Below are 27165 nucleotides of genomic sequence, written 5' to 3'. Positions count from 1 at the left end.
GTGACAAGTCGCTTCTCTCTTGCTGCTTTCAAGATTCTCTCTTTGTCTTTTGAAAGTTTGATTATAATGTATCTCAATGTGGGGCTGAGTTCATCCTATTTGGAATTCATTCTGCTTTTTGGATGTTTATATCTTTCATCAAATCTGGGGAGTTTCTAGCCATTGTTTCTTCAAATAACCTCTCTGCCCCTTTCTCTCTTTCTGCCTTCTCTTTCTAGGATTCTCACAATGTGTATGGTGGCCCGCTTGATGATGCCCCACAGGTCCCTTAGGCTCTCTTCATTTTTCTTCAGTCTTTTTTCTTTCTATTTCTCAGACTTGATAATTCCCATTGTCCTATCTTCCAGTTCACTGGTTCTTCCTTCTGCCTGGTTAAATCTCTCTTTGAATTCCCCTATGAATTTTTCATTTAAGTTCTTGTACTTTTCAGCTTTGGAATTTGTTTTTAGTTTCTTTTTAGGTGATCTATGTCTTCACTGATATTTCCATTTTGTTCACACATCATTTTCTTGACTTTCTACACATCTTCATTTAGTTCTTTGGGAATCTTTACGACAACTGTTTTAGAGTCATTGTCTAGTAGATTGCCATCTGGTTTTTCTCAGGTATATTTACTTGTTGGTTTATTTTTTTTTTCCTTTGAATGGGCCATACTTTCCTATTTCGCTGTTTATCTTGTGATTTTTCTGTTGAAAACTGGACATTTGAATCTAATAATGCCATAAGTCTGGAAATCAGAGTCTTCTCCTTCTGCAGGGTTTGTTTTTGGTTTTGGTTTTGGTTTGGTTTTGACTGTTTTAGTCTGTCTTCATGCTTACAGCCTGAGGTGTAAACTTAAGGTCTCCTTGGGTCTTTTCTGAGCCTGCACCTTTCCTCAGGTATGTGCAATGCCTTTCTAATTTCCCTCATATATGCAGTTGCTTTTGAATGTCATAGTCTTGAATGCCAGGCTCCCAAAAGGAGAAAAAGAGAAAAATGGAAGGGGAAGCAGAAAAAAGCAGGGTCTGCTTAAATCCTCTGGAAGTAACTTCAGCCAATGAGGAAGGGCTTGCAACAATGGGAGGGTGCAACAATGGCTACCCACCTCTGTGCCTGCACCTCCATAATCAGAAGCAGCAATCAAGGATTAGAACACCTTGCAAGCTGATCTAAGAACACATACCTGGCTGCCTGTCACTGGGCTGGAGGGTGGGGTATGTGTAGCTCCTGCTGAGCTAAGAGCTGAAATTGACCAAAATTAACCACAATTAACCCCCAAGCCTTCCCTTGGAAGTAGCAAGCCTTCAACAGAAGCCTTGCAATAGTTCTACAATAGTTACATCAGAAAGATTCTGCCAGTGAAGTTGTTGTCTAGATGGGGAGATGGATTCCTAGTACTTCCTACTCCACCACCGTCCCAGAATCCTCTTGGTAACCATCATGATTTTTCCTTTTTTTTGGCTGCATTGCGTCTTTGTTGCTGCACGCGGGCTTTCTCTAGTTGCAGTGAGCAGGGGTTACTCTTCATTGCAGCGTGTGGGCTTCTCATTGCTGTGGCTTCTCTTGTTGTGGAGCACAGGTTGTAGGCACACAGGCTTCAGTAGTTGTGGCTCACAGGATCAGGAGTTGTGGCTCGCAGGCTGAGTAGTTGTGGCACACGAGCTTAGTTGCTCCGCAGCATGTAGGATCTTCCCGGACAAGGGCTTGAACCCATGTCCCCTGCATTGGCAGGCAGATTCTTAACCATTGCACCACCAGGGAAGTCCCCATGATTTTTGCCATCAATAAAATTAAATATTTCCTGAACTCACTGATACTTTCAGTAAATTAGGTCAACTATTATATTATTAGGTCAATATTTTATTATTCTCAAATATAGTATTGTACTTCATCTTATTTTCCTTAAAACTTGTTCAGTTAATCAAGATGCTGGTATTGTGATCATATTAAAACCTTTAGATTGTCTGGAAATGGTGTATTCTGGTTTGTTCGTTCATTCATTTATTCATTCCTTCGATGAGTATTTACTAGGTGCCTACTATGAGCTCAGTACTGTTCTGGACACTGGAGAACAACAATGGGCAAGATAAAGTTCACCCTCATGGAGTTTACATTGTAGTGGGGGAGACAGAATATTATAAATGAAATAAGTAAATAAAATGTAAATGTTAGGTAGTAAAACGTGCCAAGGAGAAAAAACAGCAGGGAAAAAAGATTAGATAAGACAGCCAAGGGATGGCCCCTCCCAAGGAAGGTTTGAATAAATACCTGAAAGAAGTGAAAGAAGGCCATGAAGATATCTGGGAGAAGAGAAGTGTGAGGAGACCAGCACAGTGGCAGCAGGAAAGATGAAAACTGTTTAAATTCTGGATATATTTTAAAGAGCCAACAGAATTTAGTGATAGACCAAATGAGGAATATGGGGAAAATAAAGAGGAATCAATGAATGACGATTCTTAAGACCCAACCTGCACAACTAAATTTACTGATAAGGGAGAACTATAAAACTATGATATGTCCCCTTTTAAAACCTGACCTTTTTTATTTGGGCAATCTTAGATTGCAGTCTGCCTTCCTGTAAAAGGCACCTTAACGACTGTTTTCTGGGTCTTATAAATCAAATCTTTCTCTTGACATCCCATGTTTTTAATAGTGCCAGTATTTCAGGGGGGGCATGTAGGGAGGTGGGAAAGCCTCTAGTCACAACCTGAATTAACACGGATCCCCAGGAACCACGTATACCAACTCCTAGAGCCATCCTGGATGTTCTTATTCTGAGTTTTGACTTGTTTTTAAGAAAAGAATTTCCTTAAACTGACCAGTCTTAAAGTCCACTTGCCTGTTCCTTTTCAGATTACAGTTAAATAAAATGTTTACACAGTTTTGTTTTCATTAACTAGACAAGCAGAATCAGACAGAATTAGCATCTGGGGTTTTTTTGAGAAACTGTGCTAACTCCCACTAGTTGGAAAGAAATCTTTAATAAGAACAGTCAGGGACTTCCCTGGTGGGGCCGTGGTTAAGAATCCACGTGCCAATGCAGGGGACATGGGTTCAAGCCCTGGTCCGGGAAGATCCCACAAGCTGCAGAGCAACTAAGCCCATGTGCCACAAATACTGAGCCTGTGCTCTAGAGCCCGCGAGCCACAACTACTGAAGCCCGTGTGCCTAGAGCCTGTGCTCTGCAACAAGAGAAGCCATCGCAATGAGAAGCCCGCGCACTGCAACGAAGAGTAGCTCCTGCTCACTGCAACTAGAGAAAGCCCGTGTGCAGCAATGAAGACCCAACGCAGCCAAAAATAAAACAAATAAATTGATTAATTTTTTAAAAAAAGAACAAACACAGGTAATAATGACACTTTAAATTCCCATTGTGTTCTACATTATAAATGGTATCTTAATTATTTCCCTTACTCTATTCCCCAACCCTTTCAGTTATTTTCATAGATGAGGAAACTGAAGCTTATACCAATTAAACTTTTTGCCCAATATCATTTTAGACAGCAACAATACCATTAAAACTTGGGTTTTCTGACAATGTCGAGTACTGTTCCCTACTATTAATATTCTCCATTAAAAGAGTTTTCATTAACCTTAAATAATGAAACCACCTAAAGTTTACTGATATCTTCAGCATATATTTGTACTATATTTGAAAAACTTACTGTAAAGAACACACTTTTTAAAACTGGGCTTCCTTTCCATTAAAATAAATCCTCCACACCTTTACCTATTATATTCATCAGTAGGGGAAAAAACAAAACAAAACACCTGAGTCCCTGGAGAAGCAAACATTAGCTCACTCATATCAACATACCTAAGATCTCACAGTCCTTGGTGCCTTTAACTACACATTAAGAAGGAAACAGAATGTAATCCTACTGTACTCAGTAGGTCATACATGGAGACAACCAACTTTCCAAAATAGCTCTGAGTTTTCCCTAAGAAAAAGAAATAGGGAAAAAAATGTAACCTTATCACATATTTGAAAGGTATAATATATAGCAAATAATTTAGTTTAATAACAGCTTAAATCAACTAAAATCTGTAATAGTTATCTATATTAGGGGCCAACAAACTTTTCTGTGAAGGGCCAGAAAGTAAATATTTTAGGTTTTACAGGTTATATGATCTCTTATCACAACTACACAACTACTCAATTCTGCAGTTGTAGCACAAAAGCAGCCATACACAATAAAATTAATTAATGGGTGTGTTGTGTTCCAATAATACTTCAAAATACAAATGAAGGGCTGGACTTGGCCTGCGGGCTATAGTTTGCAACCTGTAATCTATACTATCTTGAGCTCACTTCCTGATGGAGATGAAAAAAATTAATACAGATACAGAATGAGATAGCTAGACAACAAAATATATTATTCTCTTTATTCTTCAGCTAACCTCAAAACTTTTAATAAAATTAGATTTTTAAAAAATCATTGTTGGGCTTCCCTGGTGGCGCAGTGGTTGAGAGTCCGCCTGCCGATGCAGGGGACACAGGTTCGTGCCCCGGTCCGGGAAGATGCCACATGCCGCGGAGCGGCTGGGCTCGTGAGCCATGGCCGCTGAGCCTGCGCATTCAGAGTCTGTGCTCCGCAACGGGAGAGGCCACAACAGTGAGAGGCCCGCATACCGCAAAAAAAAAAATAATAATAATCATTGTTAAATTATCGTGTCTACATGTGTTAAAGGTACAACAAAGTTTTTAGAAAAGAGTACTTATCTTCTAGGATACATACTAAAATATTTACAGATTAAATAATATGATATCTGGATCTGCTTCAAAATAAGTCAGTGGAGGAAACGGGAGGCAAGAGGGTACAGATAAGACAAAATTGACCAGGAAAAATAACTGAAGTAGAGTAATGGGTACACAGGATTCATTATACTATTCTATTTCTATACATGTTTAAAATTTCCAATAATAAAAAAATTAATAGCAACCAATCAACTTACAAACAAGCTAGTGCATGATGAATCACAATTTCAAGTGCATTCATAAAATTAACTATTTTCTCCAACTTTTAAACCAGGATTTCCCAACCTCAGCACTACTGACATTTTGGACCAGGTAACTCTTTGTTGTGAGAGCTATCCTGTACACTGCAGGATATTTAGTAGCATCCTTAGTTTCTACCCATTAGATGCCAGTAATACTCCCCTGCTCCCCAGCAACCAGTTGTGACAATCAAAAATGTCTCCACAAAATGCCCCCGTGGGACAAAAATGTGCCCCAATTAAGAATCACTGTTTTTTTTTGTTTGTTTTTTGCGGTACGCAGGCCTCTCACTGTTGCAGCCTCTCCCGTTGTGGAGCACAGGCTCCGGACGCGCAGGCTCAGCGGCCATGGCTCACGAGCCCAGCCGCTCCGCGGCATGTGGGATCTTCCCACACCGGGGCACAAACCTGTGTCCCCTGCATCGGCAGGCGGACTCTCAACCACTGCGCCACCAGGGAAGCCCAGAATCACTGTTTTAAACAAACTATATTGCTGTTTATGACAGACAATGTTAATTCTTACATTCTAGAAAAATGAAACTTTGATAAATTTTTGTTTTACTTTTAGTCAATGAATTATATTTATATTTCAATCCAATTTTTAAATGTAGTTTTCCCTCTACCAGTTGGGACACTATGTTATTGATTTAACCTGATGTGTAAATATTCCTTTTTCACACTATTTCTACAAATTACATCTGCCTACAATGGTTTTTAAAACAGAAAATGCACAGAATGGAAATCCAAAGGAGGAGGTATGGTAGAAGGCCACCTGTACCTTACTGCTTTAGTAAGAGATGTGGTTTCCAAAGTGAAAGATAAATTATTTACAAACACCTAGCCTACTGAGCTTCACTCCAACTCCAAGCTTATGTGTACAGTAATAACTAACCATTTGCTTTGTATTTGAGTTCAATTAAGGAAAAAAAAAACCTACTCTTGAGAAATAGTGCTAACTTCGTTCCCCACTCCACAGCTGCATCCCTATTCTACACAACGTCTCATATAGTTTACAAACGTATAATATACTAATTTAAAATTCAAGCTCTCGGCAAAAGAAAAATTCCAACATCAAAGATGACTCATTTACACCTGCAAAACCAATGGCTCTTTAGTAGCTGTCCAACAACTCAAGATACATACAATTGGGGAAAAAAAGCAAAAATAATGTAAGACTTCTCTTTTCAAATATGTCATTAAAATTTTATAATTAGTAAAAACAGGCTGGTCAACAAATTTAGCCCTCAGAAATTCAAATCCATATTAAATAGCTTCCTCAGATGAGAGTGTCATTGGACAAAATTGCAACCTTTTACCTAGTTAAACTTTGATAGAATTTGGCTTATTCCTAAATAATCTTATATTAGACTAAAACAAATGTAATTCTAATATATATTCTTTAAGTGATGAGGTTATAGTTAACTACAACAAAGGGAGCCATCCCTCATACCAGCCATACAATGAAATTCCAATGATAGTAAAAATCATTTATTTCTCCTTTAATAAGAATATACTCTAAATCAAGCACATATATACACACATAGAACGATAAACATGCATTATAAAAATCTTCAAAAACCCATAAAAGATCAGGAAACAAAAAGACTGAACAAATTCTAGTTTTCCTTTTTCCCTCAGGAGATCAACAACAACAACAACAACAAAAGGCCTCTGAGTGTCACATATCAGGAAAAATCTTGCCGCACATGATTTATATTCCTATTCCCTCAATTTCCCCAGCATGACTCATGGGTAAATCCAGCTGGGCTCCCAACAACATGGTGGTTCTACCATAGCAAAGGGAAACTCAACTATCTTCACTTAGGGTTATGCCTAGAATACTGAGCGATCACAGAAAAACACGAAATGCTTCAAGCTGTCTTTTGTCAAATTTTTCTTTTCAATCAGAAGAGCCTTAGGTTAATATAAAATTTCAAAATGAAAAAAATCCATCTCATGATAAGAAGTACCATTTCTAGGACATTAATTTTTACTTAAAATATTCTTTAAGCTTAGTTTTAATTACCTCTGCTTCTACATCCACATTTTGCTTCAAAAGTAACTTCAAAATGTCAACATGTCCATTCTGACTAGCAGCTTGCATGGCTGTGTGACCAGCACACTGTCCATTCACCTAAATAAAAAAAGAAAGGATGAAGGAATGTCACAAATCAGAAAGAGTCAATATATACATCAGTGTAGGTTTAAAGCCAGCAAATTACATGATTCTATGAAAACGATTTAGGTTGGTGTTCTATATATCCTAGCATCGGTCACCAGAAACTGGTTTCTCTAATTTAGGGAGGGATACAGGCACTTTGAAATTTCCATTGTTCAAAGAGTTATGAAAACTTTTAGGCAGTCTGCAAAGGTGAAAATAGAAAAGAAGGAGGAGAAGAAGGGACAAAGGGAAGTAAGTTACATTCGTTTTGTATGTGTATGTCTACTTGAATTATTAAATCTCAGAGTCTGTTTCAATGAAGAAAAAGCAATGAGGTGAATGGAAAAACCTTTAGAAAAGATACTGTCTGCTACAGTATAAAGAAATTCAATTCAGCCAATATAGCCAAATGCTAATGGTAGTTTGACAAATGCAAACTACCATGAAGCATACATAAATGAGTTACCAGGGTAGCTATACACAACTGTTCTAATATAAAGCAGTAATTTTCAACCAACCTTTTCTTCACTTCAGATGTTGTGTAAATGCATTACTTATTCATGGATACATCCAAGTCTAAGTGTAATTCCTTAATCCCACTACATTCACTCCCATCCATAAAACCTTTTATAAAAAATGGCTAAGGACACCAATTACTAATATAAGAGAAGGGGGATATCATTACAGATCCCATGGACATTAAAAGGATAATATGGAATATTCTGGAAACTCTATGCCCACAAATTTGATAGGCTAGACGAAATGGACCAATTTCTTGAAAGACACAATCTGACAAAACTCACACAAGAAGAAACAGACCATGTGAAATGCTTGTGTCCAATAAAGAAACTGAATCAATAAATTAACTTTGAAAACCAAAAGCACCAGGCCCATATGGGTTTACCAGTGAATTCTCCCAAACATTTAAGGAAGAATTATACCAATTCTCCACAATCTCTTTCAGAGGCTAGAAGCTGAAGGAAAACTTCCTAAGTCATTCTATGAGGGCAGATTTCCCTAATACCAAAACCGGACAAAGACACTACAAGAAAGGAAAACTACAGACCAATATCTCTCATGAACACAGATACAAAAATCCTCAACAAAATGTTAGCAAATCAAATCCTGAAAAGTACATAAAGAATTATACACCACAACCAAGTAGAATTTATCCCAGGTATGGAAGGCTGGTTCAACATTCAAAACTCAATTAACGTAATCCATCACACGAACAGAGTTAAAAAGAAAAATCACATGATCGTATCAATAGATGCAGAAAAAGCATGTGACAAAATCCAACACCCATCATAAAAACTCTCAGTAAACAAGGAATAAAGGGGAACTTTCTCAATTTGAAAAAGACTAGGTACAAAAAAATTACAGCTAGCATCATATTTAATGGTGAGAAACTCCAAACTTTCCTATTAAAATTTGGTACAAGGCAAGCAGGTCCACTCCCACCACTCCTTTTCAACATCATACTAGAAATCCTTGCTAATACAGCAAGGCAATAAAAGAAAAGAAAAGGTAAACAGATTGAGAAGGAAGACAGGAAACTGTCCTTGTTCACAGATGACATGATCATCTATGTAGAAAATCTTAAAGAGACCAAAACACTCCTGGAACTAATAAGCAATTACAGCTAGGCTGCAGGATACAAGGTTAATACACAAGTGTCAATTGCATTCCTATATGCTAACAAACAAGTAGAATATGAAACTGAGAACATAATATCAAGGCACAGCAAACGAAATCATCAACAAAATGAAAAGGCAACCTACTGAATAGGCGAAAATCTGTGCAAATCATATATCTGATAAAGAGTTAATATCCAAAATACATGAAGAACCCATACAACTCAAAAGCAAGAAAAACAATTTGATTAAAGAATGAGCAGAGGATCTGAATGGACATTTTTCCAACGAAAACATACAGATGGCCAACAGGTACATAGAAAGATGCTCAACATTACTAATAATCAAGGAAATGTATAGAAAAAAACACAATACCATCACATTACCATTATACCCCCCAAAATCAAACACTAAAGTATAAATCTAACAAAATATGTATAAGATCTACATGAGGAGAACTACAAAACTCTGATGAATGAAATCAAGGAACTAAATAAATGGAGTATACTCCATGTTCATGGATAGAAGGACTAACAGTTCTTCCCAACTTGATCCATAAATTCAATGCAATCCCTATCAAAATCCCAGCAAGTTATTTTATGGATAATGACAAACTGATTCTAAAGTTTATATTGAAAGGTAAAAGACCCAGAATAGCCAACTTAATACTGAAGAAGAACAAATCTGGAGGACCGACACTACCTGACTCCAAGACTTACTACAAAGCTACAGTAATCAACACAGTGTGGTACTGGCCAAAGAACAGACAAACGGAACAAAGGAAAAGAACAGAAAGCCCAGAAATAGCCTCTCATAAATATAGTCAAGTGATTTTTAACAAAGAAGCAAAGGCAATACAACGGAGCAAAGATAATCTTTTTAACAAATGGTGCTGGATCCACATGCAAAAAATGAATCTAGACACAGACCTTACACCTTTCACAAAAATTAACTTAAAATGGATCATAGACCTAAATGTAAAACACAAAACTATAAAACTTCTAAAAGATAACATAGGAGAAAACCTAGATGACCTTGGGTATGGTGATGACTTTTTTTTAAGATACAACACCAAAGACATGATCTATGAAAGAAATAGTTGATAAGCTGAACTTCACTAAAATTAAGATTTTCTGCTCTGCAAAACAAAATATCAAGGTAATGAGAAGACAAGCCACGGACTGGGAAAATATATTTGCAAAAGACATATCTAATAAAGTACTGTTATCCAAAATATACAAAGAACTCTTAAAACTCAACATTAAGAAACAGCCCAATTAAAAAATGGGCCAAAGACCTGAACACCTCACCAAAGAAGACATACAAATGGCAAATAAGCATATGAAAAGATGCTCCACAATTTATACCATCAGGGAAACACATTCTTACTATATGATCCAGCAATCACATTCCTTAGTACTAATCTAAAGAAAGCTGAAAACTTACGTCCACACAAAAACCTGCATACAGACATTTATAGCAGCTTTATTCATAACTGACAAAACTTGGAAGCAACCAATATGTCCTACAGTAGGTGAATGGATAAACCCTGATGCAACCAGACAATGGAATATTAATCAGCATCAAAAAGAAACAAGCTATCAAGACACGGAAAGACATAGAAGAAACTTGAATGCCTATTACTAAGTGAAAGAAGCCAAACTGAAAAGGTTACATACTGTATGATTCCAACTATATGACATTCTGGAAAAGGCAAAACTATGAATACAATAAAAAGATCAGTGGTTGCCAGAGGTGGGGTGGGGAAAAGAGGTGAATAGGCAGACCACAGAAGAGTTTTAGGGCAGTAAAAATACTCTGTATGATATTGTAATGATGGATACATATGATTATACCTTAGTACAAACCCATAGAAGGTACAACACCAAGAGTGAACTCTAAGGTAAACCATGGACTTTGGGTGATTATGATGTGTCAATATAGGCCATCCTTAGTAAAATAATGTACCATTCTAGCAAGTGATGTTGATAATGGGGGAGGCTATGCATTTGGATAGACTGGGAATACATGGGAAATCTCTGTACCTCTCTCAATTTTAGTTTGTAAAACTGCTCTAACAATAAAATCTAAAACAAAAAATGATCAAAAATTCCCAAATATGAAAGACATGATTTCCAGAATAAAAAGGTCAAGCATTAAAAGTAATGGATGAAAACAGATCCACATCAAGGCACAACATTGTACAAGTTCAGACTGTGGTGACAAAAAGAGATGTTCATGCTTGAAAGAAAAAAAGAAAAAACAGCTCACATGCAGTATCGATCAGGAATCAGAATGGCTTAATAAGTCTTCTCAACAGCAATTCTGAATGCTGGAAGAAAATGGGATTATTCTGAAGGAAAATAATATCTAACCTTGAATTCTATTCCCATCTAAAACCTATAGTAAGGTTAAAAAATATATATATTGAAGGTCTATTTCCCATGCACTCTTTTTCTGAAGAAGCTACTAAAAGCCATACTTCACAAAAGAGGGAATAAACTTTGAAACAGAAGGACAGAGGATACAGAAAACAAAAAATCCAACACAAGAGAGAGGGGAAGGGCACCTCCAGGATGATGGGTGAGAGACATTCCAAACGGGCATCAGGCACAGAGAGCAACCTGGCCAAATGGAACAGGTCAGAAGGCACTGAGAGAAATCTCTCTCAGAAGATGAAATGAATACCTGATGTGCCTGAATTTCTTGACAGATTACACAATTAGAGAGAATTTTGGAGAAGAATTAATTATAACAATATAGATTGCTAATAAGTGAAAACAATTTTATATTATCTCTTGGGATTAAGAGAGACTGGGAAAAACTACAAGTGAACTCTTTGGAACGAAGGAAATGTTCTACATCTTAATAAGGCTGTGGATTATGCGGGTATATGCATTTTTCAAAACTGATCCATGTATTTCACTGTATGTAAATTACACCTCAGTTTTTTTTTTTAAAGAACAATTATGAACACCAAGGAAAACAGAAAGTTGTGTAAGAAAACAATCTAGTATCCTCCATAGCTTAGATATGAATGTCATTTGAACAATAACATGCACAATTAATTTTAATCTTAACAAAATTACAATACAATATAGTACCACATTAAGAACCTGGAAGAGGTGTGTATGTGTGTAGTGGGGATGGGCTGGAGGTGGGAAAAGAAAGCTGAATCCTCACCTTCACAGAGAGGTATCAAAAGATAACTCCTAAAACATAAAAATCAAGAAATAACAATAGAAATACGTTACTGAAAGATGTGGAGGTAAGTATATGAAGAAAATCAGCTGAAAGAGGTGAAAACAGCTGCTTCTGAAGAAAAGTAAAATAAGATTGAGAAAGAGATGCTGTTTTTCATAACAAACCTTGTAGAACTGTTTTTCCCTTGAAATTTTTAGAAAGTATGACATACTAAAAAACAACTAAAATAAATTAGTAATTAAATAAAGGAAAAAATTAAGTACAATAACATGTAAATCTGCTTGACTGAATATAAAAGAAGTCTGACTCTACTTTCCAAACACAAAAAACTTTAATATCTGAAACAAATTATTTGTGACATAGCTCATAACCAATCAAGAAACCACTGTGTCATGCTGCTGCAACTGATCTCTAATAAACCTAAAATGCCACATGACATCATAGAAATAAGATGCTTACACCTTATAATTACAGATCTGATCTTTGTCAAACTATCTAGCATACTTGCACACAAAAATGTGGCAACAAAAGCCCTCACTACACAGTGACAATGATCCAAATTGACACTCAACCTACAGTCTCTTGGCTGGTACTGACATCATACTGGTGCCACAATAGTGACAATGACAAAGCCAATGGATGACTAAGCGAGAACCAAAATTTAAATTTTGAACCCGTTTAAAATATGGCTTTTGTAAATGGTAAAATTACAACATAAACTATTAAGATTCACAAAATGCATGACCCCTAATTCACCTGCATTATAAACTATGAAACAGTCAATTTTCATAAGGAGGGGAGGGAAAAAGTTTAAATTAAATGTTTTGAAAAGAGAGATGGAAAATTGCTTATAAAATTTACTAAAATATATTTTTTAAACATAATAAGGTAACATTTACATGAGAAAATTTCACTGAATTTCCCAAAAGGACACTTACTACTTAAAAACCTAAAAGTAAATTTTGTCAATCATAAAATTTAAAAAGTCAGTATTAAGAAAATGTCAATATCTTTTAGAAATGTACAATGAAGAAGTGATGCCCAGTGTCTTCTTTAAAATACCTTAGAAAAACAAGCAAGAAGGAATACATGAAGCACATGTGGCAAAATATAATAACTGTTGAAGTGTAAGGTTCATTATAACTATTCCATTCTTGTGTATGCTTCAAAATAATTTTTAAAATGCTCACATCCACATCTGGTCTTTTTAGCAAATCTTCCACTTTAGCAACATCTCCATTGGCAGCAGCCTTAACTAATTCTTCATTGAGGTCACCAGATTCTTGGGTTTCAAATAACTTCTTCAAGAGTTGGGAGAGTCTTTCTGTAAAGCATCAAATAAAACTGCTAATATAGGAGGATCTCAAACCTTAACTACTAACAGACAAGCATTACCCACATGCCTGTAATATATACTTTTCCTTTTTTATTACTTCTATCATTAATATTATTTTTGTACTATGCTACAGATATTACCCATGCACGTTATAATTACTACCATATAAAGTTGCATTAAATTCGAGCCCACAGTTATTCCCAGTTTACTCCAATTCATGTATTTCAAGTTAACATTTCAGAAAAACAAGAGTTACATACAAACTATAATTCAAGACTTAGGAGTCATACCAAAGATATTATAAATGAACACACTACAATGGGAGTATCATAATGATACAAATTGTCTTTCAGCTCTTAAGTATATCATATGAACACTCAGAGCTCAATGTTACAGATCTTAGACTAGATCAACAGATCAATGGTTATGATTCAAAAGCAATATAATCTCTATAATGTCTGGGGAAATATTTTAGGAACAAACCAATTTTCAGTTAAAAATGGATCTCTAAGGGTTAATAACATACTTCAAAGGTGCCAATGGATTGGTTTTGACTAAAACAAGAGAGAACCAGAGATGTGTTTACATAAACCCTTTCAATATGATTTTTTTTCTAAATAGCATTTATCAGTAGCAAATCTACCCAGTTCTACTCCTTAACTCTTGGATCTATTTACTGGAAAGGAAAGAAGTCACAAAGTGGGGCAGAGGTCCAACACCTAGTCCACATTACTTGAGAGAAGGATATTAACCATCCTTCACTCTTTCAATTTGTTAAAAGTCAGCCTACTGTGATGCCATCTAACCTCAAGGTAAAAATAACACCACATGATTTAAACTTCAAATACATTAGCAAATTACAGCAGGAAAGACAAGACAGAAGCAAAGAAGTAGAAAGCAGTACAAAATAAAACTGGAGGTCACCCAATGTTTTCCTTTACTTTCTTACTGTTCACAGTTATGGTTCTATCTTCTTTTCTGGATGACAACAATACACATACAGTAAGTTGTAATTTGCTGTTGAGTGAACTGAGTGTGTATATAAAGCTGGAGCATAAGAAGGAAAGATTTGGGGCATGAGTCTACCCAAGCATCCAGCATACTCACATCTCAACACAGCTTTCTACTCATTGTGGCATGTATATAACTCCTATTAAATGACAAAAGAAAAAGTATAGCTGATATGTAAAAATATCCAGAAAGAAAGCCATCGGCTAGCAATAATATTGGAAATAAAAAGAAAATAAAGTAGTCTAAGAAAGTGATGGTTCTTTAGCAGAAAACAAAACTTCCGACTAGGAGTAAGAATGTTGAATTTCAGGTATCTCAGATTTGATGTGGAGAAGCCCTTGATATATCCAAGAAAAAGCACATATTTATGGAACTTTTCCAGGGCATACCTCAGCCAGAACAAAGATTGTTCATCATATGAAAAAAGCAAAAAAACCCCAAAAAACCTTTAGCGAAAGTTTAAAAGGTAGTTAATATTCAAGTGAGGTTATGTGATCTAGGAGAAAATCAAGAACACATACGACATTATCTGTATACAAGAATTGGGGAACTGGGAAAGGTTCTAATGTAAACCATATTACTTTTAGAGAAACATGAAACAAAACATACCACCAGATGCATTGCTAATGGCTGATCCTGCAGATGCCACCTTGGAAACTGCTGCTGGATTATACGTCCAAGATGTTCCACAGACTTCCACCTTTAAATCACTGTCTGAATAAATTTGTTGTACTCGGCCAACTTTACCTAAAGTCTTAAAAAAAAATTAGATTCATGTTTCAAGTCTGAAGTATATACCGTAAAAATCAATCACCAGTTTTTACATATCTAAGTACTAATTTTACTTCACTCCTAATAAAAAAACTTTTAAAGGATAATCATATTCAAATGGTTGTTTATTAGTTACAAACTTCAAAGAGTATCTTTAAAAAATATTTTAGGGCTTCCCTGGTGGCGCAGTGGTTGGGAGTCCGCCTGCCGAGGCAGGGGACACGGGTTCGTGCCCCGGTCCGGGAAGATCCCACATGCCGTGGAGCGGCTAGGCCCGTGAGCCATGGCCGCTGAGCCTGTGCTTCCGGAGCCTGTGCTCCGCAACAGGAGAGGCCACAACAGTAAGAGGCCCACGTACCGCAAAAAAAAAATATATTTATATATATATTTTAATAAAACTACATTTCCACAATAATATAAAACAATCATGACAATCTATTTTATTCATAAAAGTTCACAAAATCTTGGTTTCTGATATTCAATCCTTTTTTGTTGTAAATTTATTTTTTAAATTTATTGATTGATTGATTGTTGGCTGCGTTGGGTCTTCATTGCTGCGCACGGGCTTTCTCTAGTTGCAGCAAGCAGGGGCTACTCTTTGTTGCAGTGCGTGGGCTTCTCATTGCGGTGGCTTCTCTTGTTGCAGAGCACGGGCTCTAGGTGCACAGGCTTCAGTAGTTGTGGCACATGGGCTCAGTAGTTGTGGCTTGTGGGCTCTAGAGCACAGACAGGCTCAGCAGTTGTGGCACATGGGCTTACCTGCTCCACGGCATGTGGGATCTTGTGTCCCCTGCATTGGCAGGCAGATTCTTAACCATTGCACCACCAGGGAAGTCCCCAATCCTTTTTTAACCTCACAAGATACTTCTTGAGAACTTGTAACGCAAGTGGTCCAAAACCATCATCAATCTAGCCTAAAAAAAGAAAATCTGATTTCTAAAAAAAGCAATTTAAACCAAAAAGGGCTCAAAACTTACATCTATGTTTAAATCCTTTTTGGAATCAAGCCTGATTTCAAAACAGAAGTATGTAGAAGTAACATGCTTATTAAATATATGGAGTAAGAAGAGGTACAGAACACAACCAGAAGCAGCAGCCCTCACGTGGTGGGTACTGTTCTAAGAGCTTTATACGTATTAACTCACCTAATACATAAAATCCTGAAAGCTACGTAACCTTATTAGCCCCATTTCAAACTCAGGTCCAAAACCCATTCTCTTATGCACAACAGAATAGCCAATAACAACACTAGAAAACTGGTGAAGAGTAGTGATAATATCTGACTATTTCCTAACACAGAGGAGACTGCGCTTAAACTTGTTTTCTCTTTTGACCTCTCCACAGCATCTGACTCCAACTTCTTGAAAATATTCCCTTGATTTCTGGATGACAGCCTAATCTTTCTGCCTGTTCCTTCCCTTTTTCCACTCACTGGCTCCTTTTCCTTCTTCAGATTCCTAAGTGTGTTCATTCTCCCAAACTTTATTCCTTGCTTTTTACTCTATTTTCTTGGAAATTTAATCCACTTGACAACTGTCGTCTTACTTCCAAAGACTTCAAAATGTACTACTCCAGCAGTGTTTACCCATCTCCTCGCCCCAAAACACACACCAATTTTAACTTCTCATTAGACATTTTCACCTGGAATTTTCCACCATCATCTCAAACTCTTTGACGCTGCATTCTTTTTTTTTTCCTCCTTAACTGTTCTTTACGGAAAATCTCAAACACACAAAAACAGACAATTGTATATTGAATCCTCATGTACCCATCAACCAGTTTTAACAATTGTCAGCTCATGGCCAATCTTGTTTTCCCTATCCATTCTCCCCTCCTGTATTATTTTGTCATGTAAACTCTTTTTTTTAATATAACTTCAATACTATTATCAACCTATCCCAAATTATCAATAACTATAATAAAATAAACTACTAGTCAGTGTTCAAATTTCCGATTGCCTCACAAATGACAATTTTTTTTAGTTTGTTTAAATCAAGTTCCTAACGAAACCTACATATTTTTTTTCTTTGCAAATTACTTGTTGAAGAAACAGGGTTATTCGTCATATAAAGATTCCTCCAATCTTAATTTTACTAATTGGTGCAGTTTAATAGATTCATCTGTCTTTGCATTTGGTGAGAAACCCTTCGAATTGGCTGCTAGATCTTTTTAACATCACCTAGAAATCTTCGATAGCTTCCTTGCTATCTGGTATGAGGCTCATCTTGTTCACTTCCTGCCAAAGAACTAGAATTAGCCATTTCTCCAAAGAGCCCTGATTCTTCACAGAGGGAAAGGCTATTTCGAGACCATAATCTAGGCACTAAGGTTGGTTACTGTTACTGGAATGGTCACTGTTTCCACACCTTTTCATGGACAGCTAGGAAATGGAGGGGGGTGCAGTGTGTTTTAAAACAAAGATAAAATAAGTCGTGAGTTTAAACACTCTCCCAATTCAAATTCCAGACTACAGGGTCTTTACTTAACCTCTTCTATACTACATCAGCATCTCCTTTTTTCCTCTCTGATAATTCTGGTCCTCAGGGTCACTGGGAATAACAGAACTAGAATTATCATATAACTGCTCATTTGATTTTTTGTCATATTACACACACAACAGTCTCAGAGTAACAATATCAACACTATCACAAACAATAAATTTATGAAAATTGTTAAATTTTTTTTCATGCAGTTCTGAAGGGCATAGACCTCCTATAAGGATATAAGGACAAATTACTGTGTTTGGAAATCACTTGGAATTTCCTCTCTGTATGATTATGCCAACAGGAAACACACTTAGGTTCAGTTGTTTCATTTTATTCTCCACTTTTGGGAGTTTCCTTTTTGAACTTAATTTTGTTTTCTAATTGTATAAAATACATGTGATTTCAAATCAAATCTATAAAATAAGACATACTCAAAGATGTTTCCCTTCTACCTTTGTCCCCCATATCATATTACCTTTCTATACATGAAAACTTTTCTTTAACTTTATGGTTAATCCTTCCATTGTTTGCTTTTTTAAATATAAAGTTTATATTAAACTTTATATAGTCCCAATTAATAACTAAAATGCAATCAAACAGCTCATTAAACTTACCATATCCCCTCTGCATTCCCAGCCCATTTTCTGACAGTCATACTTTATGTTGTTAGAGCATATAACCATTATAAACTCTACCGTTTCCTTTATAACTATCATTTAATCTTAGTTCAATAAATAAATATTTATTTAATGATCACTACCAGTCCTTCAGTTGACATTTCTTCTGTCATTTTGGTTGTCTAAAACTAATTCTCTAATAGATTACTCAGAAAAGGCTCATGGGGACTCAATTCTCTGGATTCTTACATTTCACAGCAGTCTACAGCCTTTAAGTACTTGAAAGTTGGTTTGGTTGTATATAAAATCCTTAGCTTACGTTTTCTTTCCTTGAGCACCTTAAATAAATGTTACTTCATTGTTTTCTGGCATAAAACATTGAGATCACATTTTTTTTCTTAACAACAATCTGATTTTCTTTCCTTTACAAGTAACTTGGTCTTTTTTCCTAGATACCCAAAGAATTTTTTCTTTTTTTGAAGATTCTATTCTTTTACCAGAATATGGCTCTGTGTTTGGTGTTCTGGGTTAGTTTTCCCAGGTATGCAATGCGCCCTTTTAATATTTAATTTCAAATCTTTCAATTTCAGGTAAACTTTCCTGGAATTACAAATTTTAGCATTTGTTATATTACATTACTTTGGTTTCTGTTTTTTCCTTTTTGCAAGGATTCCCTAATACACATATATTAGATATTCTATATTTGTCACTTTCTCTCAAACACATTTTATCTTTTTGATTTTAAAATTTTTCCTCCTTTTTACCTTCTGTTTCTCTTAAGGCATTATCGGTTGTATTTATTTGCTCTATGTTGCTTCTAGCTTATTTCATTTCTGAAATGAATTTTTAAAAATTCTTTCCTAAGTTCTACCTCATTTCTAATTATGACTTATTTCATCCTTTCATGTCTTTTATCATTTTCCTAATTTTTTAGCTCATTTTGAATTATTAGATTTTAGTTTTCTGTGCATATCTTTCTGATGTACTTTCATCTGTCTGTGGAGAAGTTATTCTATTGCTTATTCTCCTTTTTCAATAATAACAGTGCATAGGGATTCGACCATGATCCCTTCCAACTTTTGCCTGGATTTACTCTTTCCTTTGTGCCTACTGTCTCTACCCTACTCAATCTGGCTTCTATTCCCAGCATTTTCTCCTCAATGGAGGGCTCTGCCCTGGAAGGGAGATTTGGCTGGTTGGTTTGGAGAGCTTATAGCCCCAGGCTACTCCAGTCCCTTCAGACTTTAGCATGGACCAATTGCTCTCATCCCAAACTGGAGTCTACAAGAGCCCTTCCAGGTTCGGCTGTTGTTATCACATTAATCTACCACACTAACCAATGAATACTCATTAGCTATTCTGGAGTTTCCCCCTTCTCAGGTCCACCTGATGCTCCATTAATTCTCTCTGCTGCCACACAGATGCAGACCCTGTAGCTGTCAATGGTTTATCTTTACTCGTTCACATTTTAAGATTCAAAAGACTATTCTATCACCTGGCTTTATTATGGATGTTTGTAGCTTTTTTGGTTATGCTAACTAATCTAGTTGTTGACTGTTTTTATCATGAGGATTTGAGAAGATTCAAATCTACATCGTCACTACTGGAATCCCAGTACTGCCCTCTAGAAATTACCCAGAGGTTTTGCTTATACAGCAGCTTAATATGGGAGACAGGCTTTGAAGTAATATAGATTTGGGTTCATATTCCAGTTCATTATCTTAGTTCTGATTTCCTCATATTTAAAATAAGGATGTCATACTACCACCTACTTATAATATTCCTAAGACAAATGAAGTCTGTATGTTTATGTATATATGTGTAAACATATAGATAGCATGTGCTGCATATGTACGTATACATCATTCAGCACAGTGCTCAGTATAACTGGGCACTCAACAGACGGAAGATGCTATAAGGTGTCACTGATAAGGGGAAAAAACAAAAACATCTTGACTATAAAATAATTTTAAATAGTATATATAGCTCCTATAAAACACGTCAAAAAATGACATTTTAAGTAACACCACACTATAGTGAGGCCTGAAGTATATTAATACATTTTTTTAACCAACTTTAATACCAAAAGCAAACAAAACAAAGAGGGATTATACAGAACTCAACTTTGTGGAGAAAAATAATGATTCTAAAATATAGTCCTGAAATACAACTATCACTTATTCAATACCTAACTAAAGCAATAAAAAATGTCAGCATCATGTGCAAACTATGAAATGTCTTTGAATGAAAGCACCACAACAACAGAGATTATTTTTTCTGTTGTGTTCACTATTACATCCCTGAAGGCTAACAGGCACACTGCTTCTGCTAAAACATCTGCTGAAGGACTAAGGCAGGAAGGAGGAATGGACTGATGGAGGGACAGGACATCATGAAGGATAGGAAAGGGGGACTGGACAGGATAGGAGAGGGCAGAGGGCAAATGGGGCAGGAGTTGGGGCTGGACAGGAAGAGAAAAAGGTGTTGACCAGGACAGGGGACTGGACAACACACCAGGGTGGGTTGGATGTCATATGAAGGGGGTGGGAGGGGAGGTATACGTGGGACAGGAAGGAGGTGCTTAAATGGGATGGGACTTGGGAAGACAGGATTTGGAACAGGATGAGACAGGAGCAGGGAGTGGGCAAAATGGAGGGCTGAAGAGGAAGATACAGCAAGGTGGAAAGGAATGGGATACAGGGCAAGGCAGTAAGGGCAGTTGGCAGGATGGAACAGGTAGTACAGAAGGAAAGAGACAGGAGGACAGAAGCAAGGAAAAGATGGAGAAAGAGAAAGATGAATGAAAAGAGGGCAGAACAAACAAATCATTTTGTTACTGTTGAACATTTGATGAAAAATGTATTGAATGACTAAATAAAAAATTAAACTGTAGCTCTTTGGGAGCAAAGCTATCTCAGAAGGCACACGTTCTGAGCTGCTCTTGCAGTCTTAAGTTTTAGAGAGGCATGCCCCCAGGTGAGGAGAGCAGCGGTGGTCCAGCACTGCTGGTGACTGGATGAGCACGTCGCTCTCGTTCTGGGGTGAAGTATCAGGAAGCTTCTTTGCCTCACCCCAACATTACATTCTCCACTAAAAGCTCTATCAAAAAATATTAACTATAGCTCTTCTTTGGACCTTCCCAGGCTAATCTAACTGAAATAAGTTAGAAAATAAAAGGCATACGTATGTTAAGCTGCCAATGAAGATTACAATTCTCAAAGGATTATGCTAATTTAGTTTCTAAAATCAAAGTTTTAAAAACTTTTAAAAACTACATAAACATGGTATATTTCCTAGTCCCAAATTATTTCATATGTACTTACTGGGAGCATAGCTTCAGCCCATTCTCCATGTCCTCTCTGTAGAAGTTTAATTCTTTCCAGGTCATAACAAACTTGCACAAGATCACCCACTTGGAACTGTGAGGGGCCTCCTTCTGCGCCCTGAGCGGCATCCCCACTTCGGACAATGTTCGCTTTAGTGAGAACAGCAGGATTGAAGGTCCACCTAAAAATCAAAGCCAAAATTCAACATGGGTAAGTTTACTTAATTTTAGCACAAATTCTTAGTTAACCATTACAGGGAAAAAAGCTTTATAACACATCAACAGTGTAAAGCAATCCTTTACAATTACATCCTGAATGATTTGTATTTCTTTTTATGATTTTATTATACAGATTTGGGAAAAGAGTTATCCATAATCTCACCACCCTAATATGATACACTTCTGTCTAGCACTTCTGTCTAGATTTTTTCGCACTTGCATGTCTTATAAAATTGTTATTAAAAAAAGTAACACATACTCAAAAAAACAAGTAGTACACACTCGTTAAAAATTAAAACATTTCATAAACATGTAAAGTAGAAGTGAAAGTTCCATTTCACACAAACACACCTGGATCACCACTCCCCACCCCACTAGACACCACAGCTAATATTCCACTGCGTAGTCCTGCAAATATTCTATTAATATGCAGAGTGATGGTTATAAGAGTTGTTTTGTTTTCCATAAATGGGATCATAATATTCATATATATATTATTCTGTGACTTCTTCTTTCTCAGAGAATGCATCTTGGAACATTTATTTTTCAATGTGACAGATACAGATCTATTTATTTTGATTTAATGGCTACAGAGTATTCCACAGCACCAATATACACAAATGTACTTAGCGATTCTCCTATTGACTATCATTTAAAGTAATTCCACATTTTCACTATTATTACAAACAATCCTATAAAGAACATCACTGTATGTACAACTTTGTGCACATGGGGGTCAGTATTTCATTAGAGATTCTTAAAGGAACCACCTAATCAAAGTATATATTTGTCTACAATTCTGATAGAGCCAAACTGCTCTACAAAGACTACACTATTTCCCCATACCATTGCAATCTCATGGATAAAAATATTATCTAGTTTTAAATTGCCATGTATGGGTATCTTACATCCTTGTAATCACTGTATCAAAACAAATTCGGACGCGGATTTCTTCTTTCCTATACATAAGCATTTTTCTATGCTGCTACCATCTGCACAACCACCATTTTATTGACTACTTAATATCCCATCGAAAAGTTGTACCACAGTGTATAACACATTTCTCCTAGTCCCATATGGTACTCCAAGGGAAAAAAGGTTCCCTAGTCAAATAAACTTTTACAATATGGCATATTATACCCTCCTTTCCTTATTCTAATGGTCCTTAGCATATAAAAGGCTCTGAGAGGTCACAACACACAAAACCCTGCTTACTAAATTCCTATAACCATGTAAACTTTCTTTCTAAAACCACAAAGAGAAAGAAGTGCCTCGGATCAGTTAAGAATAAAACTCAAGGGCTTCCCTGGTGGCGCAGTGGTTGAGAGTCCACCTGCCAATGCAGGGGACACGGGTTCATGCCCCAGTCTGGGAAGATCCCACGTGCCGTGGAGCGGCTGGGCCCGTGAGCCATGGCCGCTGAGCCTGCGCATCTGGAGCCTGTGCCCCGCAATGGGAGAGGCCACAACAGTGAGAGGCCCGCGTACCACAAAAAAAAAAAAAAAAAAAGAATAAAACTCAAATACAAAAAGTTTTCTTTTCAGTCTTATCCATCATGGTGACCTTTATTTACCTCACTCCCAAAGTTCCAAAATCTACCAAACCTGTGTAGTGCCCGAACAGTAGTATCTACTCAAGTTGTTCCTTCTGCCTACAGCGCTTCCTTGCCCAGGTGAAAACCAAATCTTTCAACCTTAATGTAACATGCTCGCTTAAGTTTTCTCGGATTTGCCCAGCTGAAATGACCACTCTTCTTCTGTACCTTCAGAATAGCCTGAATACTCACCTATCATAACTACTTAAAACATTTTAATAGAGCTATTTCTGACTTTGTCTATCCACATTAATAGAGAAACTCCTTCAAAGCAGAGGACCATGTCTTGTTTGTAATTCTAACACTAATCACAGGGCCTAATACAGGATAAGTATTTAATAAATTGGTGTTGAACAAAGAATAAAAAAAGATTATTTTCTAGAAGTCAAATGTCATGTTACTAATAACACTACTGCCCAAGAAAGAATTTTGACCGAGGAAGAATTCTGCAAGTAATAATCCTAATCTGTGTTAATTTAACATTTCCAAATAACAAACAAGATACTATTTAAGACAAAATATGCTAGTACATGCTACTGTGAACTTAAATTGTAAGATTTTTTCCTTCTTTTTTATTAAGAGCTTTATTGAGATGTAGCTCACATATCATACAATTCTCTCATTTAAAGCATGTAATTCAGTGGTTTTAGTATATTCAGTTGTATAAACCAACCACCACTACCTGATTTCATTTTCATTACCACAAAAAGATACCCCCATAACGATTAGCAGTCACTCTGAATTCACCCCTCTCTCCCCCGCCCCTAACAACCAGTAATATACTTTCTGTTTCTATGGATTTTCTTATTATGGACATTCTGTATAAATAAAATTAGATAATATGTGACCTTTTGTGACTGGCTTCTTTCACTCAACATAATGTTTTCAAGATTTATCTATGTTGCAGCATATGTCAGTACTCCATCCCTTTTTATGGCCAAATATAATATTCCATTGGATGGATATATCACATTTTATCCATTCATCAGTTAATAGACATTTGGGTTATTTCCACATTTTGGCAGTTATGAATAATACTTCTACAAACATACATGTACAGATTTTTGTATGGGCACATGGTTTAATTCTCTTGGAATTGAACCTGGAAGTAGATATGCTGGGTCATACGGTAACTCTATACATAGCATTTTGAGGAACTACTGAACTGTTTTCCAAAGCATCTAGACCACTTTCCGTACTTACCATCAATGTATGAAGGTTTGGTTCTAATTTTTCTATACCCTCAGCAACACTTGTAATTATCCTTTTTATTCTAGCCATTCTAGCATGTGAAGTGGTATCTCATAATGGTTTTGAATTGCATTTCCCTAATAACTAATAATGTCCTGCATCTCTTCAAGGGTGATATAAAATGAATTGTGCCCCTCCAAATTTCATATGTTAAAGCTCTCTAGCTCTTAATGTAACTGTATTTGGAGACTGGGCCTTTAGGGACATAAGTAAGGTTAAATGACGTCATAAAGGTAGGGTGCCATGTGAGAAGGCAATCCTCTACAAGCCAGGAAGAGGTCTCACCAGAAACCAACCCTGATGGCACCTTGTTCTTGGACTTCCAGCCTCCAGAACTGTAAAAAAAATAAACTTCTGTTGTTTAAGCCACCCAGTCTGTGGTATTTTGTTAAGGCAGCCCTAGCAGACTAATGCAATGAGTTTACTGGCCATCTCTATATCTTCTGTGGAAAAATGTCTGTTCAAATCCTTTGCCCATTTTTCAATTAGATTATTTATCTTTTATTGTTGAATTTTAAGAGTTCTTTATACTATATTCTAGATATAAGTCCCTAATCAGACATATGATTTGCAAATATCTTCTCCCATTCCATGGGTTGTCTCTTCACTTTCTTGATAGTTTCCTTTGAAACACAAAAGTTTTAATTTTGATGAAGTCTATTCACTCTTTCTTTGGTTGCTTCTACTTTGGAGGTCATATCTAAGAAACCACTGTCTAATTCAAGGTCACGAAGATTTATGCCTATGTTTTAAGACTTCTATCGTTTTAGCTCTTGCATTTAGATCTGTGATCCATTTTGACTTAATATTTGTACATGGTGTGTAGCAGGGGTCCAATTTCATTCTTTTGCATGTCAATATCCAATTGACTCAGCATCACTTGTTTTGTTTTGTTTTTCAATTGTAGCTTTATATTTTAGATTGTTGTATACTTGACATATAACATGAAATTAGTTAACATTAAATTAGATGTACACCACAATGACTGAATATCTGTAAATACTGTCGGCACCGTTTGTTGAAAAGACTGTTCTTTCCCCATTGAACTGTGCTGAACCCCTGTCAAATATCAACTGACTTTAAATGCAAGGGCTTATTTCTGGACTCAATTCTACTCCATCAATCTACATGCTTATTTTTAAGTCAGTAATAGACTGTCTTGATTACTGTAGCTTTGTGGTAAGTTTTCAAATTGGGAAGTGTGAGTCCTCCAACTTTGTTCTTCATTTTTTTTTTTTTTTTTTTTTTTGCGGTATGCGGGCCTCTCACTGTTGTGGCCTCTCCCGTTGCGGAGCACAGGCTCCGGATGCGCAGGCTCAGCGGCCATGGCTCACGGGCCCAGCCGCTCCGCGGCATATGGGATCCTCCCAGACCGGGGCACGAACCCGTATCCCCTGCATCGGCAGGCGGACTCTCAACCACTGCGCCACCAGGGAGGCCCTGTTCTTCATTTTTAAACTGTTTTGGCTATTCTGGGTCCCTTGAGTTTCCATATGAATTTAAGGTTCAGTTTGCCAATTTCTGTATAAAAAAAAAAAAGGCAAGGATTTTGATAGGGATTGCACTGAATCTGTTGATTAGTTTCAAGAATACTGTCATATGTTAAATGTTGAATTATTTCCCCCAAAAGATATGCTGAAATGCTAATCCCCAACACCTCGGAATGTGAGCATATTTAGAAACAGAGTGTTTGCAGATGTAATCAAGTTAAAATGAGGTCATATCGGATTAGGATGGGCCCTAAATCCAATGACTGGTGTCTTTATAAGGTCAGGTAAAATCATCTTTTGATCATTTTCTATGTAAAAGACTCCAGAATTTCCATGAGCTCAATTAACTTTCTTCTATGACTCCTTAGGGTTCTTTCCTTATGGATGGCTAAGGTACAAATGTTGGCTTGACGAAAATAAAATAGCAGGCTGGAGGACTGCTGATGTGGCTCTCGGTATCAAATATTCTCCCTACAACTGTCTGAACTTGACTAATCAGAGACTGACTTGAATGAATTTGAAAATAAACTACGTACCCAGAAGAAAAAAAGGTCATGTGACAACAGAGGGGCACAGAGACTCATAGGGGACAAGACCGTGTGAAGACAGAGGCAGAGAAATGAGTGATGCATCAACAAGCCAAGGAAAGCCAAGGATTGCCAACAACCGCCAGAAGCCAGGAGAGAGGCATAGAAGAGATTCTCCCTCAGATCTCCAGAAGAAAACAGTCTTGCCAACATCTTCATTTTGGACTTCTAGCCTCCAGAATTTGAAAGAATAAATTTCTGTTGTAAAGCTGCTGTTTGTGGTAATTTGTTATGGCAACCCTAGGAAACTAATATACCATCTGAACAACATTAAATCTTCTGATCCATAAATAGGAAACGTCTTTCCATTTAGGTCATCTTTAATTTCTTTCAACAATGTTATACAGTTTTTCTTTCAACAATGTTATACAGTTTTTGGTATACAAATCTTGTACTTATGGGGCTAAATTTATTCTTAAGTATTTTATTCTTTGTGATGATATTGAAAATGGAATTGTTTTTTTAATTTCATTTTCAGATTGTTCATTGCTAGTATACAGAA

At 36.5% G+C, this 27165-nt stretch overlaps 1 protein-coding gene across 1 annotated transcript in view; it reads right to left on the bottom strand.

The window, feature by feature from the left end:
• MIB1 (MIB E3 ubiquitin protein ligase 1) overlaps nt 1-27165 on the bottom strand; it is a 119344-nt gene that overhangs the window by 61828 nt on the left and 30351 nt on the right. Inside the window, exons 7-10 of the mRNA XM_081252737.1 lie at nt 21521-21704; nt 14933-15077; nt 13167-13300; nt 7004-7111 (exon numbers count right to left, since the gene is read on the bottom strand). Of these exons, the coding sequence (XP_081108863.1) occupies nt 7004-7111; nt 13167-13300; nt 14933-15077; nt 21521-21704 (571 nt within the window). The remainder of the gene's footprint in view (nt 1-7003; nt 7112-13166; nt 13301-14932; nt 15078-21520; nt 21705-27165) is intronic.

This window comes from Mesoplodon bidens (assembly GCF_964165515.1).
Source record: "Mesoplodon bidens genome assembly, chromosome: 13".
Lineage (NCBI taxonomy): Eukaryota > Metazoa > Chordata > Mammalia > Artiodactyla > Ziphiidae > Mesoplodon > Mesoplodon bidens.
Note: the sequence above shows the minus strand (reverse complement) of the source record. Positions and strands in the feature narration are given on the sequence as shown.